General features: G+C 40.4%; 1 protein-coding gene across 1 annotated transcript; it reads left to right on the forward strand.

The window, feature by feature from the left end:
• Positions 1-5,944: 5,944 nt before the first annotated feature.
• LOC123184232 (uncharacterized) lies at positions 5,945-7,039 on the forward strand. The gene is made up of 2 exons (XM_044596386.1): positions 5,945-6,227; positions 6,310-7,039. The coding sequence occupies exons 1-2, from the start codon at positions 6,135-6,137 to the stop codon at positions 6,787-6,789; spliced, it is 573 nt and encodes a 190-aa protein (XP_044452321.1). The 5' UTR covers positions 5,945-6,134; the 3' UTR covers positions 6,790-7,039.
• Positions 7,040-11,711: the final 4,672 nt, after the last annotated feature.

Here is an 11,711-nt window from a genome sequence, read left to right on the forward strand (position 1 = left end):
ATAAATGTCATATGGCCTACGAGACATGCGCTCACATCCACCCAGAAACACAACAAATTCTGTCATATTAGCAACAATAATTTCTAAGCTTTCCAAGGCACCATCTGACTCGAGGCGCATGGCCTTGGCATCCATCTCAGTTTTTGTCCGAGAACGCTTGAAAGGAATGGATAAATACAAGTTGTTGCTAGATGAGTCGTTGATTCTAACCTCGTCAAAGCATGCACTCTCTTGGTGGTTCTGGAACCTCAGGGTGTCCAGCATGCAGTATCCTTTGTACATGGCCCCTGAGAGCATTTTGAGCTGCAATAACATCCCAGAGTTGGTTGTGTACCGCACATCCGCCTCCTCGATGACGATGCTGACTCTCATCAGGAGGTCCTGCAATCTCTCCTCCATCTTCTCTGATTGTGCACGGCTCAAGGAGGAGTTGTACTTGTTTTTGAGGAAGGAGATGAAACGACTCACTAGTTCACCCGTGACTACGGATATGACAGCCTCCATGGCAAGCAAGAAGACGGTCGATGATGGAAGTTGTTGGTGATCTCTATGGATTCTGGACAAATTGACTAGCCTCTGCAAGTCTTGTAGAGATTCTTCACCAAATATAAGTCTCCAAACTATTGATGGCGATATGTTCAAAGGTGGGCGACACACGGCGGTAAACGTGTATCCTTGCTTTTTTCGAACGGTCACCGGGGGAGATAGCTTCCACACCTGAAAGTCAATGTATCCTTGTAAACTACATCTATTTGTAATCTTTATTATTGGCCTAGCAGCACCCCATGGAATACATAACTTGCGCTTCTAGCAAAAACGTGTGAGAATGACAAGCCAACTGCCTAAGCAACACGAAAACATTGACTTTCTCTTTCAATATTTTTAATCTTGTCCACAATGTTGCTCTGGTGCAATCAGTATGCCGGTTTCTGATGTAATCTGTTGTAATAATGGATTTGGTCCGATTTATAACTTGGGTTTCGAGTGCAAAACTAATTGAAGTTTACTATACAACACAGGGAGTGGGAATACCTGTAGAAGAATAATAAACAAACTAATCGAAGTGCGCTACGGCTTAGCACGCCTGCTTAGCTTAATTAGACACTTGACACTTGACGTATTCATATACGCCATCGGCAGCGTGTCAACCTCAACCATATAGACACTTGACGTATTCATACACGCCATTGGCAGCGTCTCAACTGTTGATTCGTCGTCCACCGACGGCGGCTGCGTGGTTGGGTCATCGTGGAACTTCTTGGCCTCCTCCTTAAGATCGGTCCTCGTCCGCCGACGGCGGCTACACCGTAGGGTCGTCGTGGAACTTCTTGGCCAGCTCTGAGTCTCTGACCGTGAAACGGTTCTGGTACAGCATGCGAACTCTCAAACGAGAAGGCGTAGTGGCCTCCATGTGTTTTCTTGCATTTCATTGAAACCCTGGCCGGCCTGACGTGAAGAAGGCGTACACATCATAAAGCACATCCTTTCTACTCTGCTGGGTCGCTCGCGTTTTTCCTAGTCAGTGATTACGCGATACTCCCTCCGTTCTCCATAATTGAAGTTGTAGGTTTATCCTGAGTCAAACGACATGCTGCTCGATGCCCAGCACAAGCTAGTGGAGGCTCAGAACATGCTGGTGGAGCGCTCAAACCCGCTGCTCAGGACCGAGTTGCAGGAGCTCTTCGAGCTATTAGAAACACCAGAAACCTACGAGAAGCAGGGCCGCCCCTACACGTTACCATCCGAGTCTTCACACATCTGGCAACTTTCGTGACTAGGGGCTGCAACATTGAGAACATGCGGCTCTTCGCCACGCCACGCATGGACAAGTACCTGGAGCAAGCCAGTAAGTTCCTCGACGAACCATCAACGATGCTGCCATCGGCGGTAGATGACGACGTCAAGGAGGAGGTGGCTGGTCTTACAATTAATTAGTGTTGTTATTAGTAGTGAAAAGGACACAAAGACATTGATCGGATGGACATGGAAGAGGACTAAGCAGGCATGTTGCATAGCGGTTACTATATCTTGAGGACCTAAATTAAGCTCTGGTAGCAGTGGGATGGTCAAGAGCCGTGCTGCTTGGGTATGTTTCTCGTACACTATCCCCTATTTGTCCACTGGATGATCCGTCCACCCTATTTGGCTCCCAAGGTTTGAATTTGATTCATTCAGTTTGTCTTCAGAATAGTTCCCCAGACAGTAATACTTGGGCACACCCGATCTACATTGCGGCTTCACGGAGTACAGAGGAGCATACCGACGGTACTAACAGTGATCGCGGCTAGCTACTCGTTATTTATTTTGTGATACGTAGAAATTAATAATAGGTGACTTCGAAAAAAATCACTAAACCATTAATAATAGTAGCCAATAGCATATTAAAAATATTCGGTAACTGATACAAAACTTTGATAACAAATGAGTTTTATAAATATCACTGAGCCACTAGTAATAGTATCTGTAGCACATCAAGAATAAACTGGCAGCCGACAAACAAAAACCTTAAAACAAACAGAATCAAGGAAAACTGAAGCTACTAGAGTATTTGTCCATGGAAAGCAAAGATAGAACAAATGCAGTTGATATAACGCTAAGACGTAGCAAAAATAAAATATATAATTGACAAAACTTACCTCGACGCAAGGTTGTACACCTGTCATTATTCATTGGACAGAGCTGGCAGTTTGTATGGCCTGGTTCTGGAAGATGCTAATGTTCCATTCTGAGAAAAACACAGAAGTAGCTTCTTGCCCCAAAAGCCAGTATTGAGAGTGTTTCAAAAATCCTTTTCGGAGCCCGGGCTCATCCGCACCCGTGTTCAATAAAAAATTCAAAACAAATACTACAAACATTCCAAAAATTCCAATTTTTTTCTCATGGCAGACAATTTGGTGCGTGAGGTCCGACCCAATTTTCATATGATTCGGACAACCGAGCAACTCTCGGCAAAAAAGATAAATTCAGGGTCTATAAAATAGTTTAGTGTTCACGTACTGTTTTGACCCGATTTGTCTTTTTTGCTGAGAGTTACTCAAATTTCCAAATGAGTTAATATTTGGAGCGAACATCGCGCAATAAATTGTCTACCATGGAAAAAAACTTTGGAATTTTTTGAATTTTTCTAGTATTTTTTTTGATTTTTTTCCTAATCGGGTGCAGATGAGTCTGGGCACCGAATCGCTGCAAGTAACACTTCTATTTCAGCTCGACTTCAGTGCAACCGAAATCGGTATTATGTAGAGCTTGCGAACGTGCTGAGTATTCCCTGCACTGACATATATATGACCCTTGAAACAACAAAACCATGGCGCCCAGGGAAATCAATGAACCAGAAAATACTTGTTTCCTTTTTAGCACCACCAATCTAAAAAAAAAAAACTTTATACAGGCCATGTAGCAAGAAACTTCTGGCACAGGCATAGCAAATCGATGAGAGCAGAGAATCTGTCTTGATTCAAACTATTTCTTCTGCGTGAATCGATAAATTGATATGAAATGGGGAGGGTAAATGTAGATGTAGCAGAGATGTTTAGACTAATGGTCAGCTCACCGGGAACAGAGAAGCTGAAGGCCTGGCTCGGGGTTGGAGCCGCGCTGCCGTCCTCGGAGCCGGCGCCTCGCTGGAGCAGGGTCAAGGGTCCTTCTATACGGTGCAGCATACGCCACGGAGCGGACGCACGCGCACCCCCATTGTCCCCGCGCACCTATTTTGGGCCGGCCCATGATCGGCAGCGCGAAGCCCCCTATTATCTTGTTTTGTTTTTCTTCTATTTTTGTTTTTCTTCTTAAAATAATTCGGGATTGCGAAAACTTTCCAAAATTCAAAAAATAATGCGAATTTCAAAAATGTTCGTGGAGCCAAAATAATTCTCTGAATTCGAATAATGTTCATGAATTTTAAAAAATGTTTGTTATTTCAAATAATTATAGTAAATTTGGATATTCATAATATTTCTTAAATTTGGTGAATATTTCTAAAAATTATTCTTAACAAATTTGAATATGGTGAATTTTTTTGTTAGATGTACATTTTAAAAAACATGCATGAATCTATTTGAATTTCATGATTTTTTAAAATTGATTAGAAAATCCCGATTTTGAGAAAAAAAATTAAACATTTTGAAGTTTGATGAACATTTTTTAAATCTCGAGGAACAAATTTTGAATTTGATGAATATTTTTTTAATTCAATGAACAACATTTAAATTCAATGAAGATTATTTTATTTTGATGAACAAAAAATATTAATGGATTTGAAATGAAAATTCGCAAAAAAAGGTGAACAAGAAAAGAAGAAAAATAAAAAGGGAAAGGAAATGAAAACAAAAAGGAAAACGAAAAAAGAAAGAAAAAATTAATGGAAAACAGAAAAAGGGAAAAAGAATAAATAAAAAACGAAAAGGAAAAAAACAGAAAAATCCGGTTCAGAGAAGGTCCTGGAACCTACCCAAAATTAGTTGGTGTTAAATCCCGAATTTAATGGGGTGACCCATAGAAATTCCAGCGGTTGAGGGTGGTGCACGCTTTGTAGCGGGCGACCTACGTGCAGTACAGGAACCACCCAGCCTCATAGGAATAACGCCGGAGATCTGGGAGAGGGTGACCTCGGGGAATGGTACAGACCGCACCATGGGTGGGCCAGCTTGCTGAGCACACCATGGGCCTCAGTGTCCCAATAAGGAAAGCACTGAGCTACCTGCTTTTCAGCTGCTCTGCTGTATCTCAAACGGGTAGTCCATCAATAAGACACATCGACCTTCGTGGCCCAAACACACTATGCTGAGAGAAATAAAGGTTTCGAATTTACTAAACCCACTTTAGGCTGTGTTTGGTTGGACAGGTTGTCCCAACTTCTGCTTTATAGAAGCTAAAAACTAGTCAAAGGGGTAAATTTCCGAAGCAGCTTCTAATAATTTATAGCTTTTACGTAGTACAAATTTCACAGCCGCGGTATCCCCCAACTTTTACAACTTCTAAACCAACCACTTTCAGTTGTCCCCATAAAATTGATGGTATTTACCCACCAATGCAACTCTCAAGTGATACCTATTCGATCTATTTTTCTCAACTCTCACAAGAACGAAGCAAAGAACGCATCAGAGCTAGGGTTGGCCGCCGCCGCCCCTGCTGCCGCCAATGCCGCCGGCTCCGGCGATCCTCCGCCACCGCCCGCTCCGGCGAATCTCCGCCGCCCGCTCCGGCGAATCTCCGCCGTCGCCCCCTCTGTACCAAGGTAATTTACCCCTAACCTCCATCCCGCTCCCTCCTCCATGCTCCTCCCTTCCCTTGCTGTTACCGGCGGCCCAGCTCCGACGAGCCGTCCTCGTCGGCGCACTGGCAAATTCTCTCATGCCTCCTACCTCCTCCCCTCTTCCTTCATCCTCCCTCCATCCTCCTCCCTGCTCGTCCCTTCTAGCCCACCTGTTCCCGGCGGCCTAGGTCCGGCCGGCCGGCTGGCGGCACCAGCTCACCGGCCTCTTCCTCCTAGCCCCCTCCCCAATTCCCTGGTCCCTCCTACCCACCCACCCACCCCCTCTCCTTCCTCCTCACCCTCCCTATTCCCATCCCCTGTTCAGGTTTCTTTGATTTTTTTGTACAATTTTGTTTATGTAATGTTTAATTGCTTGTATACATAATATCTACAGAAGATAATGTTTAACTGCTTGTATACATAATATGTACAGAAGCTGAACATGATATAACTAATTTTTTAATTCATGTATAAGCTTGTATGACATGCCATCTATAAGGACAACAAACAACATTCACAAAAAATTCTTGTACATACATATTCTGTTTGTTACTTATACATACTATTAGAGTACTTGCGGCATATTGCTATGCGTCGGATGATTTTTTGATATTATGTAATGGATTGTTCTTGATGTACTTTTCTCATATTGCTTTATTGAAGTATGACTGAGAAGGCGGTGTGGGATGATGCCCGTCTGAAGAAACTCATTGACATATTGAGAGAAGAGGTTGAAAAAGGGAATAGGCCCTTAGGTTATTTAAATAAGAAGGGTTGGGCAAACATTTTGGGGAAATGGGAAGCAAGAACGGGAAAGAAGTATCCCAAGTATAAATTCAAGAACAAGTGGGATGCCATAAAAAATAAGTATACTTGGTTCATGGAGTTGAAAAATGAAGCAACTGGGCTTGGATGGGATGATGCAAAGAGAACCATTGATTGCTCTAAAGAATGGTGGGGTGAACATATCAAGGTAGGACTAGCCAATTTGGTTTTTATTTGGCATGGTTCTATATGACTACGGTATCTCACTTGTACATTAAAATCCATTTCAGAGATGCCAAGAGAGTACAGGAAAGAAATGCAATCATATGAAGTTCAAAAAACAGGGACCAAAGCACCTTGAAGATTTACACGTCATATTTGACAAAGTACATGTTACTGGGGCTAGTGCTTCTTGTGCTGGAGATATATCTTCTGATGAATCAAGTGATGATAATGGAGTTCCTTTGGAGAAACCCAATGATATTGCTGAAATGAAGGAGGCATCTTCGACGAAACCAAAACCAAGCAAGAAGCGCAAGCAACCTTCTAATGCAAATGAGGAGAAGGAAGAGAAGAGTCCATTCTTACGATTGTACAAGCAGGCATGCGAGAAAATAGAAAGTGGAGTGGAGCAGATAACTTCAAGTGTTGAAGCATCATCCGCTCCTCCAACAAATCATGTCCCTACCATTTCAGAAGTCATGAAGATGGTCAAAGAATGTGGTGTGAAGGAAAAACTGCTCTCATGCACACAACCCTCACTCTTATAGTGAAACCCGAGTTTAGGGAAATCTTCAATGTTCTTGAAACAAAAGAAGGGAGGTTTGATTTTTTGGAGAGATTGCATGAGAAGGAGATGTTGAAGCAAGTGTAGTGAATCATGTTCGTTTTTTGGAGACCTATATTTGCTTTTGTTGTGGACCAAATTTGGTTATGTTGTGGACCATATTTGCTTTCGTTGTGGATGTATTTGCTTTTGTGTGGACCATATTTGCTTATGTTGATTTACCGTACTTATGTTGTGAGAAATATTTAGTCGTGTCGGTAACCATATTTATGTTGTGAGAAATATTTGCTCGTGTTGGTAACCACATTTATGTTGTGAGAAATATTTGCTCGTGTTGGTAACCACATTTATGTTATGAGAAATATTTCCTCGTGTTGTTAACCACATTTATGTTGTGAGAAATATTTGCTTGTGCTATTAACCATATTTATGTTGTGAGAAATATTTGCTCGTGTTGTTAACCATATTTATGTTGTGAGAAATATTTGCTCGTGTAGTTTGACCATATTTATGTTATGACCATGACTATTTTAATAGATTTATATTCTTATGTAGATGGATGAAAGGATGGAAGAAGTTGCCATAAAGGGACAAGAGGGAATGAAACTTCTAGCTGAACTTGCGAAGCAGGGTGCTATCATGGGAAACCTAGGTAACCTCTATGTTGAGCGATACTTGAAACATGCAGAGTGCCTCAGCAAACAGGACTCCAATGGGTCATGGAGTGTTATGGTCGACCTGGATATTTCTATAAAATGTTTCGAATGGGCACTGATGTTTTCATGGCACTTCATGATTTTCTTGTCTCTACATATGGGTTGACATCAACCACTAATGTTTCATCAATTGAGTCACTGGCCATGTTCTTATGGATTGTTGGAGGCCCTCAATCATTTGCTCAAGCCGAGAACCGTTTTGTACGGTTACTTTGGAAAGTTCCTACTTTTAGCCATGAGCATGAAAAAATTGAAGGAAGAGCATTTCTGGCCTCATTTCAAAGGTTCTATTGGTGCCATAGATGGATCACATGTGCCAGTTTCAGTGCCTGCAGTTGATGCGGTTAACCATAGATGCCGGCATGGTTTTACATCTCAAAATGTGCTTGCAGTATGTGACTTTGACATGAGGTTTACCTTTGTGGTTGTGGGTTGGCCGGGCTGTGCACATGATACAAGGGTCTTGAATCACGCATTAGCACACTTCCCTTCATTTCCTATACCTCCCAAAGGTATAATTAATGTACTAACAGATGTCGTCATTAATTATATTCTTATGTGCGATGCTAACTTTCTGTTCTTTTTCAGGGAAATACTACCTTGTGGACTCTGGGTATCCAAACCGAACGGGTTACCTTGCTCCTTTTAAGGGGAGTACATACCATTTGCCGTAATTTCGTCTTCGCCGTCACCGTCCACCTGAAGGGAAGTATGAGTTGTTTAACTTTTCACATTCATCCTATCGAAATATCGTTGAGCGTGCTTTTGGGGTACTCAAGCAAAAATGGCACATCTTGAAAGGGGTCCCATGTTTCTCACCTCGTACACAGAAGCATATCATCATTGCTTGCATGGCATTGCACAATTTCATTCGTGATATCATGTTGAGTGACAAAGTTTTTGATAAATGTGATGCCGATGATGAATATGTACCTCCAGTGCTACGAAAGGAGGTGGCACCAACACAAGTGGATCCCGTTGAAGAAGAGGAGAACGAAGATACCATGAACAATATTCGTAGTAGGATAGCTGATGCTTGTCTTGCGATGGCAAGATAGGTTAGTTATGTCAATGAAGGTCATCATCATGTGAACCATATGTGTTTTGCATGTGCTCCATGTCTTCCATAATAATATTATGGAGTAACTATCTGTTTGGATGTATGAAACATCAAAGCATATTCATTAAATTGCGTATGTGTTAGATTTGAATCATTTTAATTCTCATAATTTTCCTTTGCAAAATGGTTGTTAAATTGCCTACCATATACGTATAACTGCTCTACGGTCAACTAGTAAATTAACACATTTCACTATGACCTAAGGGGCATTACAGAACATTCACAGCCAAAACTACAGTTTCACAGATGTTTCAACCAAACGGCTTCCAGCTTCTCCACAGCAGAAAGTTCACAGCAGCTTTTTCACAGCTCACAGCTCACAACAGCTTTTACAGAATCTGCAGCTCAACCAAACACAGCCTTAAATTCGGACAAATTACACGGGTGCTTATTATCGCCCGTTCTTATTCCTATTACACAGCTCATCTACAGCGCGACACGAAAATAAAAAAGCTTGCCTACAGCATGGCGGTATTTTAACCAGCCTAATAACGCAGTTGCGCCCGGGTTTTTTCTTTAGTTTGTTCACTGCTTTGCATCGTTTATTGGGGTTTATTTGGGGGCTTTCGTTTATCCTTTTACTATTTTTTACTATGTTGTGTTTTCTCTTTCCGTTTCTATTTTGGATTTCACATGTTTTCTTCATGTATTTTTTCCTATTCATGTATAGTTTTTCCATACACATTGTATATTTTTTATATATCAGGAATGCATTTTATACATGTTTAATTTTTTAAACGTTATTAACATTTCCTCCAATATATGTTTTGATTTCTACTTTTTTTCATACACATTGTACATCTTTCGTATACACTAAATCATTTTTCAAATATATGACCAAATTTTTTGAAATAATTGTTTTAACTATTTTTTGAAATAGGTGTTGAAAATTTTCACATACATGTTGAAACTTTTTTGTATGATACTAATCATTTTTATCACATTATGCAAACATTATGTTAAATGGAATAAATATTTTTTTCAATCTCACAAAACTTTTATTTCAAATGAATCATCATTTGTTTATGGTCAAAACCTTGTTTTAGTACACGGACCTTTTTTATATTGTATAATTTTTGTGAACTTTCCCATAATTTTTTTAAAAATGGGAGAGTGTTTTGAAATCTCACATAGATTTGGTGAATGGTAAAAATATTTTCTCTAAGTTGAATGAACTTATTTTTTACACTTGTTTACATTTTAAAAAATGTGCAATGAACAGTTTTTAAAGAATTACTGATTTATTTTTTCGTAATGTATGCATTTAGTATTTAATTTTAAAAATATAAACAAAAGTGAAGAAAAAACAGTCGTGATATCAGTGTGACGTTAGCATGACAAGACCACTTGCTAACTGGGCCAACCCACTACTTGTTCTCTGTAGGCGACACTGCCTTATGTCTCTCATATGGCGAGAAATAGACTTTCCCCAGAAATTTTATCGGATTTTGGAGGACATGTTGCTCTAACCCTATATATTGTTTATCTATCCTTGTGTTTGGGAATCACGTGAATTGAATAGGCCATAAAAACGGTTTATTATAATTTATAGCTTCTTATTCTACTTCATGACTATAGTTATTGCACTGCCATTTTATTACAGAAAGATGTGTAGAAGAAGCACAAGCTGTTGTACTGGCGTACTGCTCCCATCGCCAACATGAGGTGGTAGGGTTGGACCTTACGAATCTAAAGGTTACCCGTTTACTCTACTAGGAGGTGCACAACCTTTAGGGCATGCTTGGATCGTTATTTTGATATCCCATACCTCCGTATAATATGGAGCTTATTTTTTTCCCGAACCGAGCCAATTGGATTGCTGGATTATTTTCCTCCTCCATCGGCTTTGCCCTGGTAAATTTTATAAGTCGAGCGAGGACACAGACAAAGATAATGAAGGCGACCAAGACTTTAGGATGAGCTAGCCGGCAGAAACTTGAGTCGACTGTCCTCCCCTACACAATTGACTAGCCACTGTAGTCTGGAGGCCACCGGCGCTTCGGATGGTGGAACATTTGGAGCTCCCCTCCAACTTTGTCGTGCTGAGGAGGCCGATCTAGAGTTTGACGACCACTATGGGACTTTTCTACGACCATGTGCCGCAGAGGCAATGCTTTGGGTCGCGCCCAATAAGATGTTATCTTGAGATCGATCTGCGATAGTGCAACATCAGTCTTGGACGTGATGGGCATTATCTCCTCGTTGTTTGGGGGATGGCGGCGGATTATTGGGGAAAATATATTTAGTTGTATTTTACTGGTACAATAAGATACATGAGTAACCATTCATGTTTTATATTTCGAAGGCAATCCAAGTGGGGCTTTAACCTAACAATTTCCTACGGGTTCTAAGGTCCAACACCAAGGATGAACCAGATCGTATCACTTTAATTTCGACAGCCGGATAACCCCCGCCCTGCCCTAGTAACTAAACCTGTTGTAAAGGGGAATAAGATTTTTAAAATCTATTGCAACTTATCACCGTTTTACAAATCACTCATGTATGATGGATTTCAATCGATTTTTAATGCCGACTAATTCTAAGATAGAAGAATGATGCAAACTTCTCTAGCCCTTTCATGCCAATAAGAAAGTGAATAAACGTTTTACATGCAACTTTTTAAGCACAAAATATGTATTATTGAAAGCGTCAGTTTATTTTTCTCTTTATAGTTCAAAGTGTTCTTCTGCATGTCATTTTTATGTAACATCCAAAATTTGCCATTTGGAATGTTTTAAAATTATAGCTAAGCATCTATTGCATTTTGATTGAAGTGTTGTGGCAGTTGAATATTTAGAGGCAATTGGGTTACCGTATCAGTTTTGACTTCATTTCAAAATAGCATTTGATTATATTGCAAAAAGAATCCCTGACAAAATACTTTTGTCAAAAAGTATGAGAGGAGGTAGCATGACAACGAAAATTATAAGAAAATAATGTCAAAAGAATTGAAGGTCAAATAGTGTTTTACTTGGATTTTTCTAAAAAAAAATTACTTCGTTTTTATTTTGCCTCTTGAAAATAGTCCATGTTTTAGGATTTATTCTCCTGATCATTCCGAAATACAAT

This window comes from Triticum aestivum, chromosome 2A (genome assembly GCF_018294505.1).
Source record: "Triticum aestivum cultivar Chinese Spring chromosome 2A, IWGSC CS RefSeq v2.1, whole genome shotgun sequence".
NCBI classification, from domain to species: domain Eukaryota; kingdom Viridiplantae; phylum Streptophyta; class Magnoliopsida; order Poales; family Poaceae; genus Triticum; species Triticum aestivum.